General features: G+C 39.7%; 1 protein-coding gene across 2 annotated transcripts in view; it reads right to left on the reverse strand.

Annotated features, from left to right (window-relative positions):
- Window positions 1–25,018, reverse strand: part of ELAVL1 (ELAV like RNA binding protein 1) — a 50,686-nt gene that overhangs the window by 19,734 nt on the left and 5,934 nt on the right. For both annotated transcript variants that reach the window (XM_049807080.1, XM_049807079.1), the window contains exons 2-4: window positions 18,862–19,045; window positions 1,869–1,972; window positions 891–1,044 (exon numbers count right to left, since the gene is read on the reverse strand). In XM_049807080.1, the coding sequence (XP_049663037.1) occupies window positions 891–1,044; window positions 1,869–1,972; window positions 18,862–19,033 (430 nt within the window). In that variant the 5' untranslated portion in view covers window positions 19,034–19,045. The remainder of the gene's footprint in view (window positions 1–890; window positions 1,045–1,868; window positions 1,973–18,861; window positions 19,046–25,018) is intronic.

Genomic DNA, 25,018 nt, shown 5'->3' on the forward strand with positions numbered 1-25,018 from the left:
GAAAAAGTGTATTTGTAATGGTTCTCTTAAAATTAATACATGACATATCGGCTATTGGGAAAAAAAAAAAAACAAACACATAGAACACCTAAGGTTACAGCATAAGCCATACTCTTATACAGTCTGAAAGAATTAGATAAGAAATTAAAACTCTGTGAAAACACATTGTAACACAAAGTCAGAATTAACATGATAAAGGAAATCCTTAACTTTGGTCTCTCCTGAACTGAGTGCTTAACTAAGCAACTTCTCCCTTTTCTTTCCCTCTCTCTTTTTTTTTTTAAATAAACAAAATACATTCAGAAAATTTAAGAGGGTAGTACTAAGTGTATTAAGCTCATTCTTTTGGTTAGCAGTAACCACAGAGGACTGTAAACCACCTCAAATGTTTTAAAATATGAGAAAATTGTGAGAGAGTTCCAAGTTGGTATAAAAGACAAAACACATTATCGTTTTGCTTTTTAATATATAATGATGGCCTGGAATTTACCTGTGGATAATAGATGCATATGTGTAAAGTAAAGGTAACATTAGCACTCCGGATTACAAACATTGCCAGAAGCACAGTGTGCTACAGTAATAAGTGTCACAGCAAGAGAGTAGCTTTGGCAAATCAGCAGCTCAGCCTGGTAAAACTGACAATAACAGCATAAATTATGATACGATGTTTAGACTGTAAGCTAGCAAAGGAGGCAGTATAAGCCATTCTGTGTTTTAAAAAAAAAAAAATCATTGGAAAAGGATAGCCCATTAAAATTATATCAGTGGTTGACATCAGACATCATGGTTAGTTTGTGAAAGTCTAACTCAGTTTAGGAACCGCCTGTCTCGGAAAAACATTAAACATGCCATACACTGCAGTTTTATGAAGCTAATACAACAGAACGTACCTGTAGTTTGATCCACAAGCACACGTGAGTTGATGATGCGTCCAAAACGTGAAAACATATCTTCTACATCTTTTTGTGTCATTGACCTTGGTAGTCCACTAATATATAAATTAGCATCCTTGATAACTTCAGAACTTGGACGAGCATAGGAAACCTTTAAAAAGAAAAAAAAAGTATGTTCAGGGTGTAAATAGTAAAGAGTGATTTATTTTATCATGAGTCACTTTCATTTATTCCCCATTAAACAATGCAGGCATTTTTTAATAGGCCTTCAAAAAAGCAAACAGGGATAAGGTAGGGGAAAATTGCCAGAACAAAAAGAGAAAAGTCATGTTCCTATGTAACTCCATTCAGTTTGGGCTTATCCAACAAAGAATATAGTGGCATTGCTATAAAGAGAGAGCAGTAGACTAATACTGATGCTTCCAACAAACTTATTTGCTACATTGAAGAATCCTTGTCTGAAGTTCTGACTCGGATACTGGACCTGTCAGTAACCACAGATCACTCCAAGAACTTGTGCTGTCAGTATATTTCTTTAAAGCCTCATAAAGAGATTTTACCAGCTGGAGTGCAGTTTTCTATCTTAATCTCTGCTACTAGAGAAAGGTACAAATAACACCTAAGCAGGTGTTATTTCCTACACGTATAGTACTAGCTGTTATTTTGGAGGAGTGCATATGCATTAACACACTTGATGATCTCTATTTTAAATTACCCGAGATGTATGCGAGTTCAAAAGCCTGGCAACAATTTGGAATGATCCCACCTACTGCTGTAAAAGTGGTGGGAATGAAAAGAAGGGAATCTTTTAATACAAAGCTGTTACAAAAACCAAGAGGCTTAACAGCTCACTTCACTACTCTTCTCCCAGATTCTACCTTTCTTGCAGGTGGAGAGCACACGAGCCTTACCATCAGAATGAAGTTCATTAGAATGCCATTTTCATAGAAGACTGAAAAAATCTAGACATCCTACCTTGATAGTTTTTGACTGAAGTCTGAGGCCATTCAGTGTGTTTATTGCTCTTTCAGCATCTTTTGCAGTAACATAGTTCACAAAGCCATAGCCTAAGCTGTGTCCTACATGGAAGAACATTTTTTAAATTAATCCTAACAAAAGAAAGTTATCACCATCAAAATTAAAGGAAATACAAATGAGAAAAAGTGAACTCAACATAAACATAATCCACACAGCAAATATTTAAATAAGCCAAAGAAGTTTCTCAAGGCTGGCATACATCATAAGTAGTAACTCAAAGCTCTTTCATTTGCCACTTTGGAGATCTTTCAATCTTCAAGGACAGCGTGCATCAGACAGCTACAGATGATTCACGAACAGTAAGAAATTCAAGACTAAAATACCGGCTCTGAACAGTCTTGTAAACTTAATGGGGGTGGAACAAAGGCAAGAATTTAACAAAGTTCATTAGTACAAACTCTTGTAGGTAAAGAGCAGAAAGTGAGAAAGTGTCAACGAATGAACTGCTAGGTAAGAAATCATCAGGCTACTCATTTCTGTGTAGCTATTCCAACCTTCACTCCTGGAGGCAAGAGGGAAAAAAGTTTTTAATCCTTCATTCATATAGCTAATGAACAGTAAGTCTCCCAAACACAGGATGAAACTGAAGAGTGAAAAATTATCTTTAATGCAGACAATTCATGTACTATTACTTTATGTAAGTTCACTCTTAACTCTTACAAGAAGAATTTGATAATAATACAACTCTTCAAAATTTAAGGCAAAGGATATTTGGATACTTATTTGTTCTACTTCTATCTCCAACCTCCACTATCAATTATAACAGTACATACTAAGATCATTTCAGGTTGCAATTTCCAAACAATTAAAGGCTCATATCACTGTAGACCTAAAAATGACTAAAATACTTCGACTGTCTCAGTGCAGTAAAGCAACTCCCATTCAATAAAAAATAACACCTTTTCAGACAACTTCTCTTGTCTCAGCCAGATATGTGGGATTTTCTAAAGAAAACTGTAAGCACGCATAGGAGAATGTGCTATTTGACTTTAACAATGTACTATTTTTAAGTTATTACTAAGCTCTGTTGTTAGGCTTGAGAGCATTAGAAGACACGGCTAATCATTATAGCACAGGATTATCTTCTGAAATATAGGCCTGTTTTAAAAGTCACCCAGTGTGGCTCTGCAATAGTCTGAGCTGGAAAATAAGTTTTCTTATGCTTTCCAGTCATTTCAGATCGCCAAATATACACCCCCTTCAAAAAAAAAAAAGTCAAATTATGATTATCCTAGCACAAAATGTCAGAGAAACTGAAGAAAAGGGCCGTAACAGACACTGTAGATTAACTCCATCTACTGAAAAAAGAATCACCAGTGTACTAAAGGCATTGAGACCTATGAGTTTAAGAGCCACAAGGGATGGAAGGAAGCTCCAAATAACCCTCAAAGTGTTTTTACTAACAGCATACATGACAGATTGACTGCAGAAAAACTGCAACAGCACAACTCCCTGGCACATCCTCTGCATTTGTCTGCTTTGTTGTGAAATGTAATAGACCAGTAACTCATCTAAACCCAAATAATGTCATTGCCTGTTTCCTAATACACTCCTTGTATAAACAGTCCCAGTTCATTTTTACTGTCTGCTAAAGGTCTTAAAGAAGCCAGATCCCCTTTGTGTTCAACCCTCATACAGGAACAATATCCTGTTCTCTTACAGGCCTAATGTTAACACATCTCCACTAGCACAGATCAAAATCTCAGGACACCAGACACTTCTGCACAATTGTAACAGCAAATTATTCTTTGATAGCCACGTAGAATTTAACTCTACATAGGAAACAAATAAATGCAATAAAAGCAAGATCTTAAACCCCAGCTTCTGCACCTTTATCCTTTAAAGATCTACAGATAACATTGATCAGGATTTTGCAGACTTATCTTACATGTACCTACAGCATGGTTTTTGTTGATTTCTTTATAACATTCATTTTCTGTTTTATTAGTCAGAGATGGTCAATCATTTAGATCAAATCTGGTTAGTCCACAATCACTTACCTACAGAGATTCTTTTCCCCCGATTAAGAAAATGAGTAATTTAACAGTTAGAAAGATGTTTAGCACCTGGACCCTGGCTTATTTTTCCAGAATCTGACCAAGAAAACAAAGATAAGTTTAAGAGGGAAGAAATACCACACAGACAGTAGGCAATGACTTTTTCCATCTTAAGGAAGTATCTGACACCCCTCACAGGTACAGCATGCCAGCATCTGCTCTGAAGGCTCAGAGTACCAGCTGTTTTACAGTATTTTCAGTCTGTCATGAAAGCCACATAAACATGAATATTCCAGCAAACTACTGACCAGGTTGTAATAAAGTTTACAGAAATAGGCCCCTAAAAACCAGGGAAAGAGACTCCAACAAGACTAATCCCTCCAAGTTTGAACCACTGAGCCCTAGCAGTCATGGCTGTCTCTCCCTGGATGGACGCTGCACTGGGGAGGGGGTGACTATATTCTCCTGTCAGGAGAAGAAGAGCAGGATTCCACACTGTATAAATTTATTAAACTATCTTCAGTACTCTGAGTCATGGAAATCAGGGGCTCAGCCTATGACCAGTGTGAGTGAGTATCCCTCCCTATTTTCTTGCAACAAGCTCCAGAGAACACAGTAGGTATGGAACCATTACTTATCCAGCAGCTTTCTTGCAAAGCATCAGACAGGTTATATGTTTATGCACTGTTCAAGATCAGTGACAAGGAAGATTAAGCTACTTATATACAGGACAAAACGAAAACTAACAGGACTCAGGGACACCAAAAGGGCCTACATGATCTAGGTCCAGTCCCTGTAATCACAAACTGTACATATTCCCTTTCCCTAAAAGGTAAGCAAGCTTCACATTAAAAGCAGTTAGGTTTTTGTCCTAGGCACTCTGATTGAAAGCATGTTCTACAAACCCGCTCCAATACTCTGCTTTTCTAAATGCAGGACTTCATGCTTTGTATCCCCTTGTTCTTGCGCAAATACTGTCCTTGAGCTTACACACGCTTACCCTTCAACGTGTTCCCCAAAGTACACACAAGCAGTAACCATATCCCCTTGGCCTTCTTTACTGTTTTCATCTGAGCAAAATTCTGCACCTTTTCCACTTCTAATTTTATACAGGTTGCTCAATGACTATTCCTTATCAAAGAGTTTGAACACCCTGGGAAAAGAGAAAACAGGAACATAATGGGTTTTACAGAAACATACACAGATTAAAAAAAGAAGGGCCTGAAAAGTCACAGGATTACAACAGTTACCAGATTTTCTTGTATTTGCTGTAGGCATTTGACAGTAAAGTTGTACTAAACCCCAGAAATTAGAGTCCTGTTAACTTTTACCTGCCACTAGATCATAAAATATCAATTACCTATCTTTCTCAACGAAAAAAATAGAATACAGACCTTCCCACTTCAGTCTGTATTTATCGACTTTAAATTACATCAGTGTAGCATGACTTTACAGTGCTTAAGTGCTAAAAAAAAAAAGCTAACCCACACAAAACTGACAACATATTAACTTATCTTGCTCTAAATACTTAATACCATCACTCTCAGCCTTCTCCTGCTGTTCAGTTACTAGTTCCCATCTCCCAACAGGCCACGATATCTAACACACAACAGTCCCATTGCTGCAAGATGCATGTTCCACTGCTCCCCTGACTGATCATTCTTCACAAATGCTCTCTGCTTCACATTTTACTCCATATTCCCTCCTCCTAAACAGTAATAACTACCTTCCTCTTAGGGCATGCTAGAAAGCATAAGGAATTGGCAATTACACAGCATTATGATTTATGTCAAGTGTTTATCCCAGGCAAGGAGACAAGTTATTTGCTTTATCATGTTATTAAAAGCCTGCTAGAAACCTATTGTGCAAAAGAAGGCAGTACTGTAACAGTTTTCAAACTATTTCAGTGGATAGTAATTAAACTAACCTTTAAAAAAAACTTTTTAAAAGTTTGCATGTACATAAATGCAAATGTACTCAAGAGACAAAGATTAAAAAAAAAAAGAAACAAGTAGGTCCTTATCTGGATGAATAATTAACAAAGTGACCATAAAACCTAGTTTTAAGCAAACTACTATACTCCTTCAACAGAAAGAATCTAGTTTTGTTTCCATGATAAAAAGCTCTTTCATGAAAGAGGGCACTAATTTTCTTTCTGTACATCACTTGGTTTTCTGTCCATGTCCTTGCTTCCTTTCCAAGCTCTCCGAGATGCACTGCTTCAGTTACTAGTTCGTTTCTTATTCCCCTCCAGCTACTGGCTGACAACTCCAGTTTCACTGAGGAGTCTAATATGAGACCAGAATTAGTACTTACTTTCCACTTCACTACAGACTAGTTGCCCTCTCTGAAAGCAGATTCTCCCTGTCCTATCCTTCTCAAGAAAACCTAAATTTAAACCTGGCTCCTGTTATACCAGAGCACCTCAGTATGAAGGCATTTTAGTTTAGAATTCTTTTTCCCCTCTGAACTGGGAAACAGTGTTTTGAGATTAAATTAAAAAAGCCCAAGTAAGTAACGCAGAGGGATGGAACAGATCTCCCCAAACATCACTCTGAGGAAGATGTGGTGTCTTGGAAAGAGAGGAGAGTTTGGTTTTTTGGTTTGTCTGGCTTTACAAAATGTGCTGCGAGTGATAACCAGATAGCTTAAATATGTATGAATGCATCAAGAAGTACCATGTCCAAATACCAAACATCAATGTGCTGAAAAAGCAGAATTCAAAGCAATGACTCTGTAGTTTCAGAGGATGAGAACAGATTAAAAGTGCTCAGATGTGCTTTGCGTGGGCTTTCTTTAGTACAGTTACACTATTGTATAGCTGGGGATACATAACCATATCAACTCTGAGAAAAATGCAAGCATCCTTGCATCAAACTTCCAAAAAAAAAAAAAAAAGGTTATGCAAATGCTGAAGTGCAGCAAGGTAGGAGTGGCAGAGCAAGTGATCAAGAGGCTATATTCTAACCCCCTGCGACGAGTCAACACTATGCATACAGCATCTTTTGTCTCCTAACATCCTAACAGCCAGGAAAACAAGCAGATGTGTCAGCAGAGCAGCCTGGCTAAGCAGGGAACTCTTGGCAGAGATCCAGTGCAAACAGGCAGCATACTAGAGATGGAAGAAGCGACAGCCTACAAAAGGAGGAATTTAGAAACACCATCCACTCAGTCTCAGGAAAGCCAGAGCTCAACTGCATTTGAGACTTGAAAGGAATGCAAACAAACAAAAAAATATCAAGGGTAGCAAGAAAAGCTTCTACTGCTGTCCCAGCAGTACAAGGCTGAAAACGGAAAATGTGGGACAGCTACTGAATAGGGTGTGTGATTTGGTCAGAGTGGTACATGATGCCTTCTTTGCCTCACTCTTCACCAACAAAGTTTAACAGGCCTCTGCACTTAGGAAAGAGTTCAAGGAGGATGACCAGCGGATGAAGATCAGGTCAGGGACTGATTGGTTGAGAGAACTTGACCCATACAAGTCCACGGGACAAGACGGGCTCTTTCTAAGGGTGCCGAGACCCCAGGCTCATATCCTTGCCAAAACTGCTCTCTATCATCTTTGAATGGTCATGGAAATTGGAAAAGGTCCCCAACTGCAGAAAGGTAAATGCCACATCCACCTTCAAAAAGAGACCCAAAAAACCCCCAAAACCCACCACCACGATTCTACATGTATGCCTGCAACAAGTGGAGTTTTGCAGGGATCTATCCCAGGATCTGCTGTTTTAACTTTTTATCCATGACCTGGAAGAGGTGATGGGAGCATGCTCTCACCAAGATGAAGGTGACACCAGGTTGGGAGGAATCTGTCAATATACTGGAAGGCAGGGCTGCCACCCAGAGGGGCCTAAACACACTGGAGGAATGGGCCAACAGGTACCTTATGAAATGCAGCAAGGACAAATGCAAAGTCCTGATCACAGGAAGGAAGAAACCCTGGCAACAACACAGACTGGGCACTTACTGGCTGGAGAGCAGCTCTATGGAAAAGGACCTGGGAGTCATGGTATAGAGCAAGGCGAGCATGAGCCAGCAATGCACTGTGACAGAGAAGGTTAAGAACATCCTGCATTGTACTAACGTAAGTACACCCAGAAGACAGAAGGAAGAGATCATCCCCCTTTACTCAACACTCACTGGACTAAAATATTGCATCCAATTTTTAATGTCTCCCAACACAGGAAAGACATTGATAAACTGGACGGAGTTCAGTGAAGGGCCACTAAGATCCTTAGGGGACTGGAGCGTGTGGAAGTTTACAAGACCAGACGGGATAAAGTCCTGAATAAGCTGGTCTGACCTCACAGCTGACTGCTCTGAGCAGGAGGCTGGACTAGCGCTCCTTAAAACTGCACCATCCTATGATCCCAAATGACAGAACAAGGAACTCAACCCTACATTACTCTGAGGTTCTTCCAGTTCCACAGAACAAGGTCTGTTTGTATTAAGACAGCATATATGCATGCTTCATCTAAGCAGGGATTAACAGAACTAAACATTAATGAAAGGTTTAGCAAAGGTAAAGAATCCCACTTTTCTTCTTCCTCACAGTATTTTCTCCCATTCATGGAACTATTTCCAAGTTTTGAGTTTATTTCTAGTGTAGTCCTTAAACCAAAGCCTGGAATTACCAAAACTGCTACATGGCTAGGAACACAGACTCTGCCAATTTTCAGTGGACTAGTTATTCCACCACACATTTTTGGAAGCACCCACTCTTAGTCTATTTTTAATAGAGTGAAAACTCATTTCTGTCAGTTTCCACTAGTTTCCTTCTCTCCTTTTTTTGTCCACTGGTCTCAGGAGATGATGCTGGTTTCTAGCTCCTCCTTACGTCCTTCAGCCCAATGTTAAATCTGCTCCACATAATAACTTTTAAACACTTTTTCACTTTAATATTCTAAATGCCAAGTTCAGAACCTGACATGTTCTACATGCACTACTTGGCTCGACTTTGGAGACAAACAGTGGTTATTTATTAAGTCCTTGGCAGTTTGTTTTCATACTACAAGGCATCCTTACAAAAAAAAGAAAAGAAAACAGTTTCTTGAAGGATTTTTATCAAAACACATTTTTGGATGTGAACAAACATCTGAAGTGTTTAATCAACGATCTTCAAAACTAACAGTAGAAGGCCATGATTTTCCATTACAAGTCTATGCTGATCAAACCCTATCATGACAACATAGAAGTGATTCTGTTTATTACTAGTCTACCACATAGCTCACAGTATATGTTTTAAAATACAGAAAACACCCCCTAAATCCAGTCCTTCACTAAAGATATAGATGGTGCACCTCAGCTACTCTGAAAACACATGAACCCGAAGCTAAAAGCCACAGCCTGAACCAAAACTTCTCTCCTGATCCAGTCCCCAAATACCCGGTCCTCCATTCTTCAGCAATGTTCTTACATCTAGCTTCATCAGTGATACTGAGAAGTTGCTTTGCTTCTCTGAAACACACACATTCTTTCCCACTTGTACCATGGTGACCGCAGCAAGTCCCAGAAAACTAGAAAACATGCTGCTTGAGACAGAACCAAGTTCAGTAGTCTTAGTACAGGTACTGAAGCAGCATGTTAAATCTTAAAAATCACTTTCACTTTGCCCTTCCCGAAATATTCTACAGTCTTTTATACAGATTTTGGAAAATAGAAGCAAGTTTGTTTTTTTGTTTTTTTCCCCCTCAATAACTTCTTGAAGCTACAATTAATCATTCTGAATTACTTTCTACAGTTCTGCTTCATCTCCACTTCAGTCATAAATGCTGTCCAAAACTATCATTAATCATGCAAACACCAAGAGAGCACTGCAGAAATCCCACATAATCACATTTGTGTCAGGTTGGGGGCAAAGCTCAGCCTGGCTAGATAGCACGGTCTTGTGCCTAACCTAGTAAGACACCTCAGAAGCACTGTACTTGTAAGGCTGGATTAGTCAGATCAACACTACACCAGGAATCACTGCATCGTGCTCCACTTATTCAACTTTAAGCATACCCTCTAGAATACAAAACCAAAAGCTTAGGTTTGTATTTAAGCATTTCCATGGTATTTGTCCTTTAAATGCCTCTATGGTCAGTGTCAATCCAACAGCTCAGTACCCTTTCTTCCACAGGAGCTGAATTCAGTATTGTTACAGTTTCTACAACTAAGACACAAATTGCTATCTGAGCCAGTTCCTGCTTCTGCTTAAGACTTAAAACCAGTATGTCTTACTGAAAAGACTTTTAATTGCAACACAAAGGAACTAGAAAGGAACCAAAGCAAATAATACCTAGTTTTACTGACTACGATTTTCAAATACACAATGTGTCCCCACTGCTTCATTTGGCTTTATAAACCAGGACACAAGCCTCCTTCTGTTCATGGCCAAACAATGAATAGTCTCATTTATGGAAATTTAAGGGCAAAAATCGCATTTAACTGGTTCGGAAAGCCTGACCTTCAGACAACTCAGGCAAACATTATGAATTACAAAGTGGCCTCTCCTCCATTTGCAAAATAAATGGCATTTGCCTTGAAACAAAGATGACTACAAGCAATTCAAGCAGACACTTCTTCAGAAAAAAGTCAAAAGCTACAATGCTCACTTCACGTAAGTCTGTTCTTTACCCCGGCTCAAAGAGACAGCTTCCAGGGATCTCACTATCTCCACAATATTTTAAGAATTCGACTATATGCAGTAAGAGTGACAGCTTTAAATCCTGAAAACAAAAGTTTTAATATTTTTAGTAATTAATTCCACTTAATGAGGCCCTTCCACGTACTTGTAATTTCTATATGTTCGCTTTGTATTTTTTCCTTTCTCTCATTTCCAGAATGTTTTTTTTATTGAGATTTAATTTAAGTTGCTCCAGGGCTCTTTTTCCAGATGAACTGCCAGCATCCTAGATGCTGTGAAGTGAAAGGGATTTGTAAAGTGAACACAGAAAATACCAGGCCCAAAATTGTGCATGAACACCACAGGCTGATTTCTTGAGGAAGTCTTTGGGAGGAAAATGCCTTGCCCACTTACTGCAAGATCTCATTTCTTTAAAATTTAGAATGGACTTTGTTCATCTGTGGTTGGAACAGAAACCTGACTATTCAAGACGCTGAGGGCTGAAAAACCCCCTCCCCCCATCTCCTTAGGAACAAACTTCAGCTTTCAAATAACGACACCTTTTTAGCTGCCAATGTTACAATATGAAACTTCAGCAAGTGTTCAGAGTCAACACAATCATAGGCTAAGCTGAACTAAATTGCTATTCTGCAGAAACATACTGCTGCTCCATTGGAAGAGAATGAAAGTATTCTAAGGTGACGTGGAACAATAACTCCCACTAAAAACACGTTGAGAAATATTAGAGTACAACTGAATATTTTGCTATATGGCTCATTTTTATGGCTTGATGACGCAAACAAAGTGAAGATGTCATCATTTTGTAAAGCACAGTACTTCATACAATGGCTAGTACAACTGTGTTGGCCTTTTTGACTTTTATGTGCCTATGTATCTTAAGGAGGGATACTAAGCATGAATATATTTAACCCTCTCTGTGTCTCCAGATAGAGTAAAAGGATACTCACAACCCTAAACCAGTAGGAAGTCATCCTGTTATGCCAGCGCTGCCTTAAAGCTTTCAGAGAACACTGACAAGGTCCTGATTGGCAGCACAACCCTCCCAGTTTGGTATCAGCTGCAAACAGGCTGAGGGTGCAACCTGTCCCATCATGCAGGTCATTAATGAAAATTTTAAACAGACTTGGCCCTGATATCAAACTTTGGGTACTTTCCCAGTGACTCACCTTCAGCTGGATTTTGTGCTGGTGATCACCAACCTCAGAGATTGGTTTTCAACTCAACCACAGTTCCTTCACTTGGTGACACAGGTCCTCCAAGCAGTGCACATTTCCTGCAGCAATAAGAACATGTCTCTACCCACCCTAAGTGAGAGGCCCCAGGCACTCCCTGCAGCCCAAAACCTGCAGAGTTCCACCCTCTTCTTCAGTCAAGGCCTCCGATGTTACAGGGATAGCTGCTACAGTGACTGCTGGAAACTGCAGCATGCCACCACCATACAGGCTGATGGCAATGTAGTCCATGGCCAGTCCATGGCCCCCATCTGCACTGCTGTGCCTGTTCACAGCACCCTGGGAGCTATGCTCCAGGCTAGACTATTACATAGGTCTGTCCTAAGCAATAGATAAAAAGGTGTTTGACTCTCCCTAACCAGGGGTCAACTGGAACAAAAGCTCCACCCTCCCTTTGATTAAGCACACCTGACAGAGCTCTAAGCAACTTGCTAGAAGTGAAGGTCTCCTACAGCTCTCATTTCCTGGCAGCAGTAAGCACTCTAGTTCCTCAGAGGGTTCCCAGAAGTCCCTTGACTATCCCAGTGTCATGGTTTAAACCCAGCTAGCAACTAAGCACCACGCAGCCGATCACTCACTCCCCCTCATCCAGTGGGATGGGGGAGAAAATTGGGAAAAAGGAAGTAAAACTCCTGGGTTGAGATAAGAATGGTTTAATAGAACAGAAAAGAAGAAACTAATAATGATAACGATAACACTAATAAAATGACAACAGTAGTAATAAAAGGATTGGAATGTACAAATGATGCGCAGGGCTATTGCTCACCACCGCTGACCAACACCCAGCTAGTCCCCAAGCAGCGATTCCCTGCCCCCCACTTCCCAGTTCCTATACTGGATGGGACATCACATGGTATGGAATACACCGTTGGCCAGTTTGGGTGAGGTGCCCTGGTTGTGTCCTGTGCCAACTTCTTGTGCCCTGGCTGGGCAGGAGAAGCTGAAAAATCCTTGACTATAGTCTAAACAATACTGAGCAACAACTGAAAACATCAGTGTTATCAACATTCTTTGCATACTGAACTCAAAACATAGCACTGTTACCAGCTACTAGGAAGACAGTTAACTCTATCCCAGCTGAAACCAGGACACCCAGAAGTTCCCAGAACACTTAGAAGCAGAGCCCAGAAACTGCTGCACCAGCTCCTGCTTCTGCTAGTTGTGCTCTGAACCCACTTAATATAAAGGTTGCTTGGGTTCCTTAAGTGTATTCCCATACCCTTGCTAGAACTCAGTTATCACCTCTGAGATAGTTTATACAGCCAACCTTAGGATAAAGGAAATTAAGTGAAGCTGGCAAAGCTAGAAGGGTGTTAACGTTTTCAGTATCTGGCCAATTTGTCTGCAAACCATTTGCACTTTTCATTAAGTTAGCCATTGTTGCTAGGCTTTCTTGAACGCACGTTTACAGAAATTGCATACCACCAAATGTGATTAAAAAGCTAGAAAAAATAATCCAGAGGTAATGATGCATTCCAATTACACAGTTAACAGCAAAACTGCATAAGCAATTTCATGGTTGTTTTCCATGCAAAAGGAAACAATTTCAGCCAAAGAGAATACTTAAACACTTTCCACAAAACAAGAACACTTAAGAATTCTGTTCCTAGACTGGAGTCCACTGCGCTAGTGAAATGAATAGAGTACCCTGTCATGTGAGCTAGAGAGCTACTTACTGCCTTTCAGCATCTGAAAGCGGTGCAATAAAGTCTTCCTTCCCTTTTTGCTTTAGAAGCTTACAAGGACACAGCCATTCATTTCTTTTTCAGCTGGATAATTTCTGTGAAAGAGTCTTCCAAGGAAGACATCATGAAAAGAAAGAGGCAAGGAAAAGGTGAAGATGCATACTGATTCCTGAGGAATTCCAACCACCTAGAAGCGATTTCTTTTTGGTCCTGTATGCAACATGCCATGTACACACTTGCAGTGCAAGTGAGCCGTAATGACAGTGTTTTTTGAGATGGACCCCAGATTTCTGCACACAACCTTAACAAGTCACCCCAAAATGTCCATTCTGCTCCACATTTTTCAGCAACAGTGGAGTGGATACCTTTGTCCCTGATAGCTGCTGATCAAGGAGTTCAACCTTAGCATGTTCCATCACAGCTCAAACTTACATAAGCAAATGCAGACACTGGAGAGGAAACCCACTGTCTCCTTTCAGTGTCTGCATATAGATGGCCACATTTTGGTAGCGGACAGGTACAGACAGATTCTTTGGCACAGTCTGAAGGATCCTATCCTAGATTTCCTAGAGTAGAAAGTCATTAGTATCACAGGGATACCTTATTCCCTGCTCAAGCAGTACAGAAGGTGTGAAGGAAGGAACAAGAACCCTCAAGAAGTTGGATGCCTCCCTAACAAAATCAACTGCCATCAGATATAACACTTCTACAGAGACGCACAGAGCAAACTTGTCACCAGGTATTAGCGGAGGGCTACGGGTGTCATGAACAATAAGCAGATCCCACAGTGGTCTGAGACCTTAAGCACATGGGAGAAGTTTAACCCAACATTTTCAGAGCTTTAGGACAGTGAGGCTTGAAAGTACCAACACTTCAGCAGGGTAAGGGGAAGACAGAGAAACTAAATACAACTTACACTCATGCCAGGCTAACTTTCAACTTTAGCATTTGGTCCAGAAGGACTAGAAGTCTGTGTACACCTGCAGAACAGCAGGCTAAAGACGACCAGGACAGAAAATTTACAGCTGTTGATTAGAAGCACCCGCATTGCGCGAAGTCAGACATCCTAACACAAGCCACCTGCATCTGTGCTGCAAGAAATTCACAGCAAGACTAGAGTGGCACAAAGGCCTGGATTTCTGCATTAACAGATGTTGAAGGAGGAGAAATGCTTTTAAAATGTTCACCTGTAAGAGGAGTCCAGCACAGCAGATTGGCTGGAAACCTAGACGCCAGAATCTGGATGTCCCAGCTAAGCCAAGCACCCCCAATGCAAAATATGGTACAGGACTATGGCAGTACACTCCCCTCCCCTATCCCCGCAACTCGTCAGCAGGAAACAAAACTTTGCCAGGCAGGAAGAAGGGGAAGGAAACCCTGGAGGCCGCAGGTTGAAACTTGGAACTGGACAACCAAGACGTGCCAGGTACACCAAGGTGACCCTCCTGGTCAACAGGGATTAAATGACCACAGGTCAGATTCAACAGGGATATAAACGGGGTCTCACCAGAGGACATGTGGGAATCAGTCCTCCTTGGAGCAGCGGGTCTGCAGTCAGGGACTCCCCCTTGGGTCAGGGCACCGCCCGAGGTAACTCCTCGAGGGTGAGAGCCCTCCGCTTTTAGGCGAGTAATACGCACATTTTGGAGCCATCACTTTAAATCTTAAATCTTAAGTTTCTTAAGATTTAAGTCGGCTGTGTAGTATTAATTCTATTTACATCATTGAGCCTGTGGTTTTATAAAATGTTACCAGACTTCTAACTAACTTTTACTGAAGAATAAATGTGAGTTTTAACACCTGTTGGATTGCGTTATGCGTGCATCCGTAACAAGGACATATTTCTTCTGTTGAATCATCTATGGTAGGAGGCAGTTGCTCCAAGAAAGAGGACATTTAATACCATTATACACATTGCTGGGTAGGAAATTGGTACAGAGCACAAGTTTGGCACCACTGTGTCTGAAGTCAGTGCTAGAGGGCTACAGTCTAATCAGTGCAGACTGATCAGACAAACCCCAGTACTTTTCCTTGCTGTCAGCCTCATGAGCCAGAGCCACAGGAAGTGAGGATTTCATCAACTGAATTGGGTCAATGGCTACCCACAGGCCTCAGCAATTACCACAAAAGGCCAGGAGATGCAACAGTGAAAGGTTACATCTCAGACTTGACACTGTGCTGTACTACATTGGGAAACAACCTTCTAATGTTTCCCCAGGGCTCAAAGTCCCAAGGTATGGCTAGTGCTAGTCTTAAGATCTGACAGAACAACATCCAATATGAGTTCCATAGTTCTCTTGTGAAAATCCTGGATGTCCAAGACATACTCAACATAAATACAAGTACAGTGAGCAATAAAGCAACAATCCAGTATTTGCCCGAGTACAGATTCACTCATCACAAGTTAAGCAAAGCCATGTCTGTAAGTGCTTAAGAATGCAATACGCAAATTGGAGAATGAAGAGACCAGCACCCTATTTTTCCAGTATGATCAGGAAGAGCTGAAGGAGCACTGCACCCTGTCTAATGTTCATCTACTGTGCACAAGCTTCTCTTTACAGTTACTGCAAAAAACAGAAAAAGAAGTTATGTCTCAAAAAACAAAACAAATGCATAGTCATACTTTTACCAACTGCTATAATCCATGTATACACAAAGCAGAAAATTCATAGTAAGGAATGTAAACTGACACTATGGTTTGCTGCTACTTTCAATTTCCTATTGCATTTATCAATAACAAGATAAAGGATAAGTAGTCTAGTGGTTTCAAAGAGTTTCTCTAAGTTTTATAAACACAATCTAATACACGGAACACCATGCTGTATTTGAAACAAAACCCAACACCATATATACTCTGATCATAATGAAATACTTTGCTCAAACAAAACAAAAAACTTTGGCTTTCAAATCAATTCTTCAATCAAAGTAATCAGTCTCCAGAAAGCTAAGGCTAGTTCAATAAGTCATTAAAAGCTGCATTCCAGGCATAAGACATTTTCCGCCCTACACGTCTCATTAATAGAGAATTAATTGAGAAAAAATATACATATCAGTCATTGTTTTCTGAAAAAAAAGCATTAACAAACAAACATTGATTTTAACTCTGCAAATACAGTCAATAAAGGCAACTCCAAAGACAAAATGCTTTGATTTAATAGATGTCATGGGGGCACCAAAGCTGTAATTTCATTAAAAAAGAACTAAACTATCTAAAAAGTCTAATTCCAACAAAAGGAGAGGTTAACTCCCTCCTGTCCAGGTCACTCAACCCCCCAACTACATCTTACATGCCAATATTTTGCCTTATTTGGCCTCACAGAAACCAAGGTCAGGGAGCTAAACAGGTTTTTCTGCAGCTCTAGTTTCCTGCTAGTCTGCCATGGGGTCAGAAAAATGCAAGTGGTGGCACAAGGAAAGCAGAACTCTGCCACAAGTCTGTTCTTTCCAGGGGCAGCCAAACATCAGATCTGCTTAGAGTGGAATTTTGCAACACAGAAATCTTAATGCAAACATGAAGGGGAAGAAAGAAAAGCAAAAGGAAGAGAAAAAGTGGTACTTTTAGAGGGTTCCTGAACAAGCCAATTCTTAGTTACCGATATTCCCAAACTATCAGTGAGTATGGAGGAGAATTGCTCCTAACAGTGCTGCAAGTAAATGAAAAATTAGGTAGTAACAAAATTAAGTCATCTGACCAACGTAGCCATGCAGAATTAAACACTTGGCAATCACTTTAATGAAAAGTGAGCATTTTGTCCACAGGCACTCAAGGACTCTATGCAATGCTAACAGGAATTTTACTTTTGATTCTTCAGAGGGTTGCTATGAAAAACCTAAAGCACACAAGCATGTTTTGGACTACAAACTACCCAGCACCATCAAGTTCCAAGTTAAAGTTAATCAGACTTTACCAGAGTATTTGATGCTACAGGGAACAGTGTGAAGTAGACTCTCAAACTTCAGGTAATGATGTGTCTTGCTTCCCATTTAAAATATCCTTACCTCCCATGCAGATGATTTTGTGCTTATTTGAAAGTCTAAGGTGTGGATCAGCCGTGACACTTGATGAATGGCTTGCTATCATTAAAGAAGTGGTCTTATTTCCTTGCAAAAGCAGCTTCCAGAGCAAGCCTCTACTTCTAAGCATCTCAAACTGTATGACAACATCTAGGCTGAATACTCAGCTATCAAAATATTCAAAGAAATCAGTATTTTATGTAACTATTTCACTATGATTTTACATATACATTCTGTAAGTACAGATTTAGATAAGACAGCCATCATGTGAAACTTCATTGGAAATAAATTAGGAAAATTAAAGGCATGGAAAACATAGAAAGTAAATTCTGAAAGTAAATTCTGAAGTTTTTAATTATTCGTTCTCATGTCTATTCTCAAGCATATAAAATAATGTACTAAAGTCAGTTAAGATAATAACACACAAAGAATTCTCATGTGTTTCACCAGCCTTCATGCAGTTTTTACAGACAGTGAAGTAGTTTCAGACCTGTTACATTATGGATTAGATAATGATCTAAGTCAGTATTGCTAGATTCTGAAATACAAGATTGAGCATGTGCAGCAGAAAATTCCACAAGGCAATTGTCTGCAGGCTGAGAACAAATAAGCATGCATAGCTAGTTAACAGCACAATTACTTTTATGTACAGAAACAGCCATGCTCTCCCACTGAATCCAAGATTCCATGAATGCTGAACAAGAATAATCAGAATTTGTAAATAAAGCTTTTTAACAGTGCAAGGATTAAAATGTCTTCACAGAGCATATGAAAAGCTCCTGCAACTAAATAGATATGGCTTATGGAACCAGTTGCTCTACCAGCATTTGTTTGTTTTCAAGGAAACATTAAGTTTCACAAATCTGAACAATTCATTCCTCTCATTTTTTTTAAAGCTACTACTAACAAACCTATTTAAAGAACCCACAAGTTAAATTCCTGAAGAATGATAAGATCTACAACTGTTTCAGATGCATGCCACACCTTTATTTCACTGATTAAAATCAGATCAAAAGGTTTGTTTGCATATTCAGAGCTCTGGTAGAGTAAAAATTGCTCAGACTGTAGAAAGAATAAATCAGCTGGGGACCAAATTCAAACTAGTTTTAGACATGCCTATTGATGTTCAAATTTAAGAACTGTACTTCTTGGAACCCTTAACCATCTACAAAACAGTCATTAATTTAGCCTTAAGTATTCTATCTTCCTAATAGTCAATATCTAGTCTTAGCATTACTGTAGTTATATGCATACTTGTCAATAGTTTGATTACACACACAAATATTTAATATTTCTACATTAAATTGCATTCAATTAAGTATTTGCTTGAGCAATGTACCACAAAGTAAAAATTTCTTATATACTAGATTATACCTGCAACTTTGTCCCGAATAAGTTTTGCAGATTCAACTTCACCAATACTGCTAAATAGACTCCGTAACTCATCTTGCGTCATGTTCTGAGGGAGGTAGTTCACAATTAAATTTGTTCTACCAATATCATCCCTGCAATCTTCAGCCATGTGATCTTCATAACCATTAGACATTTTATAATATATCTGCAAAGAGAAAAATCCCAAGTAAGTTCTAGATCTTTGCATTTCAATAAGCCAAACTTTCTTCACCTGAAATAAGTCTGAAATGTTTATTTAAAAAAAACAAAAACAAGCAACTGTTTCAACTACGCATTTTTTCCACTCACAAAGCAAATTATTTGTTGAAAATTCGAGAACAATTCATTCTTTCAAACTAACAAGCACAGCATTTTACAAAACTATGTACCATTAAAGAGCTCTTAAGGGTTTGGCTTTTTATGTTAATAAAAAGCACCAAGACAGATTTTGTACACATTCCTGTAAACATCAAAGCATTCACAACAGCAGAGTCAAAAATCAGGTTCCCCATGTCCAAGCATTTGACTAGCCAGAATCAAAACAGCCACCTCAACCTTAATTCCAACCTTAGGCCCAGAACTCTTAAAAGGCAGAATGAGAAGCAGCAGCCAGATCTACCAGACCCAGTTCAGTATATTAACTGGGGACTATTTATTTTCTAAATGTTTTATCCTTTACACATTGCTTATCCTGCATTTTAAGGCACCGTTATTGTTAAATGGTTGTCTTTGGGTGACTGCTTAATTGTATATATGAAACAGATCAATCTGTACTGGAACACTAACTTTGGTGCACATTGAGTATTTGATAGAGTTTCTATTTTTGCAACTTGTTAAAGAAAGCCTTGAGAAAACATTCTGAAATTCCATCACATGAAGATACTCTCTGCCTTCGTCAGCCATCAGCAGGGACTGAATCCCAACATTTCAGATGCAGAGGGTATCTACAACTCAACTCAATCTCACAACAGACCCAAGCTGCTCTTCCTTCACGGCCTGCCAGAATAGTAGATTTTAAAGCACTTTTACATGACTTTGAAATTGTCAAAATCAGGATACCTAAACCCTATTCCTGCAACAGTAGAATAATGAGGTCTAGCAGATTCAGGAAGCGTAGACTGGCATGTTCTTTCTGGAAAACACCACCACCAGGAAGCTAATTTCTTGTATGGTTCCAGACTCTGGTTCTCAAGTTTGCTGCTGCAGATTTGTTCATCCTCTCAGTTTAAGAGAGCTAAACATCTCTAGCTTGAAAACAACATAGTTTTGGTTAGCAGCTCTTAAAAACAGCTGTGAAGCACACAGAATTAACAGAAAAGCTCCTAAAAACCTGAAGTGAATTCATGGCCTCCTGATGCTCAGTTGAGCACTCCTTAAGTCATCACTATTTGTGTTACTCTATTACCACAGCATCCAAACACTTTGGCCTGTTAGCAACATACAGACATGTCAATTTACACCATAAAGTTGCAATAATGTTTAAGTATTAATGTCTTTCCAATTCAGACTCCACCAGTAAGAGGCGTAAGCAAACACTTTTATTTTTTGATGAAATTGAGGCTAATCCAAGAGGATCAAGTTTTTTCTTAAATACAGAGTTCTCACTACAGGAATACCATCAGAAATTTGGCTGCATATAGCTAAATCACCAATGCTTACTTAGCTAATAATCTGTTCTTGCTACACTCAGTTTACCAATGCTGTAAATTCAGATTCCCACCACTGTATTTCCAGAATAAAGGTAAATGAATGCTCCACCTGATGCAAGAGATCAGTCTAAGGACAAATTCAAGCACCAGAAATTCAGCAGCAGGCTTGCAACTCTAACTCCCTTCTGAAAGTTTAGTGTAAACCTTCCAAGTTCAACATGAAATCTGCTTCTCATTGAATCTCTCGGTGCCACCATGGAAGAATTAATTACCACAGGTTCAAAGATGAACTTTGTGTTTACTTTAATAGAACTTCTGGCCAATACACTCATTTGGCCAAAAGAATAACGTAAGATGCTATAAAAAATTCTCTAGTTGCAGTTTGCTTGAAAACTGATCATATTATCTGAAGCAGGTGTTATCTGAGCACAGTGCTAATCTTGCCTGAGGGGATAATCAATCCGAGCTGAATTAGAGCAGTTTAAGATATTGTTGCTTCTCAGCCACCAGTAAAACATCAGGTCAGGTGTTCCAAGGATGCAAAAGCTTCTAGCTCATCTTAATGCAGAGTGAGCCAGCAAGACTTACAGTACCATGTAGTTAAGACTGGTTAAGTTTGCCAATTTATTTTTGCATTAAGATGGGTCAGAAGCATTCATGTGACTATGTATGCTTCTCAAATAAGGTGAGTTTGCGTTACAACCATTAACACCACAAGACAACTATGTAGCATCAGCTTACAGCTTTTTGTGAAACTACAGACACTGCTGCCCTCTATGCTAAGGGCCTGAGCAGCAATGGTACACTGCTTTATTTTACAGATCAGGATCTACTAAAGGATCAGCCTTCCCAATGACTGCACCACTACTGACAACTAGAAGTTGAAAAATGGGAAGTCAGGAACAGCAACTAGAAATCTTAAGTCCAGAAAGGGAACGCTGCCTGTAGGAAGGGACTTTCAGTCCCTTCACCAGTAGCTATTGTTGTGTTTGGCATTTATTTCATACTTTCTCCTCGTGAAGGTCAGATTTTTTTTAAATAGCAATAACAGAGTACACCATTTTAGAATAAACTATGACTAGACTTCTGTTAATTTGAGATTTCGCACAGTATAGATTTAAAATTAATCTTTTTTATTTTTAACATGTGGAAGCAGTAACAGCTGGCAGCTTATAGAAGGAGAGGTCTTGCTCCCCTCAGCCGCTGATTAACCTTCCACTCCTCATTTCCATGTTTCAAGTATCAAAACCAGCAAGTCCCAGCACCCTTCTGCCCACAGGATAACCAATTTGTACCATGAAAGCAATGGAAAACTACACCAGGAGGGAAGCACTACACCAGGAGGGAAGCACTTTCTGTTGTGTCAGGAGTTTTAATCTGCTTTCCTTGCAGCAAGATAAGCACCAGAGCTAATGCCAGAGGATAGGAGAGCAAGAGGAGAAACTGCAAAGCTAGAAGCAGGGGAAAAGATTCCCCCCATCTGATGATTTTAAGCTGGCAGGTTGTCTCAGCTGTACTGTGACGTTATGTCATTAAATACACATTCCTTCCACCTGTCAGAACTGCCTGAGCACAACCTCAGAAAAGTTTCCTGTTCTGCTAAATGACACTCAAACAGCTGAACCTTCTTTGTTCAACATATCTGAGGTATAAAACAGATGACTTACACTTTCAAAATTGTTTTAATGGAAGGCAATTTTGCTTGCCTTTGTGCTGTATGAAATTCAAGCCCTACAAGCACAACACACCAATATGTTGATGAGTATGGAAGTTGTACAATATAATTATTTAGTAACAAAAGGAAGAAACATTGAGCTTTTTCCAGCTTTACAAAGCAAAAGTTCAAATTTCCTTTGCTTTAACCAAATTTGCCCAAGATATGATACAAATCCTTCCTGCTGCCAAGATTGTCCTCCTGCCAAGTTTAAGTTACTATATATTTTAACACCTTCCAAAAACTTTAAAAAAATATTCTATTTTCCTTATCCTCCCAGGTACACCTGCTGCCTAAAAAGGAGCACCACAGCTAGATACCAAGCACAGAAAACTCCCCAGCACACCATGATGGCAAGTTACCAGACTTATACCTGGCATTAATTTAAATTGACAGGAGTTTGGCAAGTGACTATCAACTTCAAATCATGTTACCACAGCCTCTAATCTCTCCATCTGCAATATTTACCATCTACATCTCCCATGATAAACAAGAAGTGCCTAGGGCATTGTTGATTCAGAAGCAATTAGAACTGCTTTTCTTCAGACATTAGGAGAAAACTATAGGAAGCCCTTGCATAAAGGCCTGGCAAACATTTTCATGGGACACCAGGAATAAAGCATGCAGAAGCAATAAAGGCAGAGTAGAGATGAAGAAAAGGAGCAGAGTACTGACAAAGAAGATGCTGCTTTCTTCCTAATCTTTCACCAAGCACTGACACAATCAACTGCAAGACTAACACTTTCTGGCCATCCTGGAAGTTGGTGGCAAACCACTTCCTCCACTGGTGGTGAACAGTTCCCATGCTAGTGAGAATAAAAACAGCCCCTGAAGAACTGTTAACCTTAGCATCCTGAAAAGAATTCCAAAAAGAAAAGGTGGTATAAGTTGGTCAGTATGGATGAAATGAGAAATGCTACAGAAGAAAAAAAGTTTTTTATTCTGCCCTCACTGAAATATGTTGAGGAAATCTCCTGATCTTTCTCTACCAAAGACAGAACAATTAAATTATGTCAGTAAATATTTCAGACTTGAGAACCAGGCCTAGAAACTAACTTGTATCTATGACTTCATAGGCTGACATTTGTCAATCCACGTTGACATAAATCAGAAGTCCGAATGCACTTATATTCTTAGCAGACAGGTCAAGGATGGAAAGAAGGCCTAACAGCTCCATTTGGGAAGGCAACCTGGAATGAGACTGGTACTTTGTAGCCTTCCCAAAAAAGGCCTTAAATTCTTCATCCCCCCAAAAAAGGAAATTTTAGGACTGAGCTCCATTGCACTGCAGTTCTTAAAATGAAAATTTTTTTTAAATAACCAAACCCTACAACAGCTTGTTTTAAAAGGCAGCATTATTTTTCTTCCTGGTGTAAGATTCCCTCAAACTTATGATGCCAAGGATGCATAGAGCAACCAACGGGAACCATATGTACTGTGTCGAAATCTTCCATTAATTCTGGAGGTGCTCAAATTCATGTAGCCCAACACTTTACTACCTGCTTCAAAGATTGCTCACTCACCAACAGCCAGGTCTGCATTCTCAGGACTGGACTAAAAAGCTCTCCAAGGTATTTTTTTCAGAAACATTGCACTGACCACAAGAATCCCCTTGTCACAAAAGTACAAAAGATCCCAGAAGGTTTCAAAGAAAAATGACACAAATGGTTCTGGCAACAGATCAATAAAAGCTTTTTCCAAATGACACTCAGTATCTCCATCCAGCATTCTAGTCTTTCACTGTGAGATGTTTGCTAAGAAGGAAGACCTATACGAATCTGAGGAGATAATCTGAAACAGGAACATTGGCAAGAAAGATAACTATCTGTCTGCAAGATTGGGCAAGAGGCTTAGTATACCTTCACCTTGTTCACAGGTCTGCAAAGGCACTAGACCACTACTGGGATCACAAACTTGCATGTAGACACCTAAACAGATGATAGATAACATGAGCATTTTAGCTACTGCAGAATTTAAGATGGGAAATTCTTCCAGGAGCAATGAGCTCTGTGCTCCTTCATGCCAGCAATTAGCACCTTCGTTAAAATCCAGGTAGCAGGTCTTACCAGTCCAGCAACTGACCTATTCTCATTCATGCAATATAGTTCTCCAGAGAGTGAAAGCCATGTAGCACTGTAGATGCACAGATCAGCACTAGCTGTGCTGAACACAAGGTCAGAGCTACCTCAAACATATTTCTTGTCTTTGATATCAGAAGCACACAGACTACACCAATATCTGACACCTGGCCAAACAGAACCAGATATATGCGTTAAAGTATTGCAACACCTTCACTGGAACACTGGGAATGGGCCATACTGAGCACAGCATGGTTCTCAAACCACAGCAGAACTGAGGCTGCTAACACAGGTTATTCACCCAACACCTCAGCCTTTCTTTGCAATGAAGTGCACGTTGGCATCACCAAGGACACGCTATGCAGGAAGTGCTTCGGGAGACAGTATCTCACTAAATCCCTAAACTGATGAAGTCTCCTCATGGGAGTTAACACTGGTGAATGAACAGGGATCCTGCACTGAAGCAAAGTGAATTGGCAGAGTTATGCTAGCGAGCTGTCTTGATCCACTCAGACTTCAGTCTCAAGGGTTTATTCTTAAATATACTAGCTGACCTCAAGAATCTTGATGGGGTGCTTCAAGTAGAACTTCAGGGCTATACAAAGAAGAAACCTCCTTGTTTTTCTTGAGCACATGGATGATACTTGTTGACATCTCCCCCCCCGCCCCAAGTCACAGTTGACTCAGAGGCAAACAAA

This window comes from Accipiter gentilis, chromosome 8 (assembly GCF_929443795.1).
Source record: "Accipiter gentilis chromosome 8, bAccGen1.1, whole genome shotgun sequence".
Taxonomy (NCBI): Eukaryota; Metazoa; Chordata; class Aves; order Accipitriformes; family Accipitridae; genus Astur; species Astur gentilis.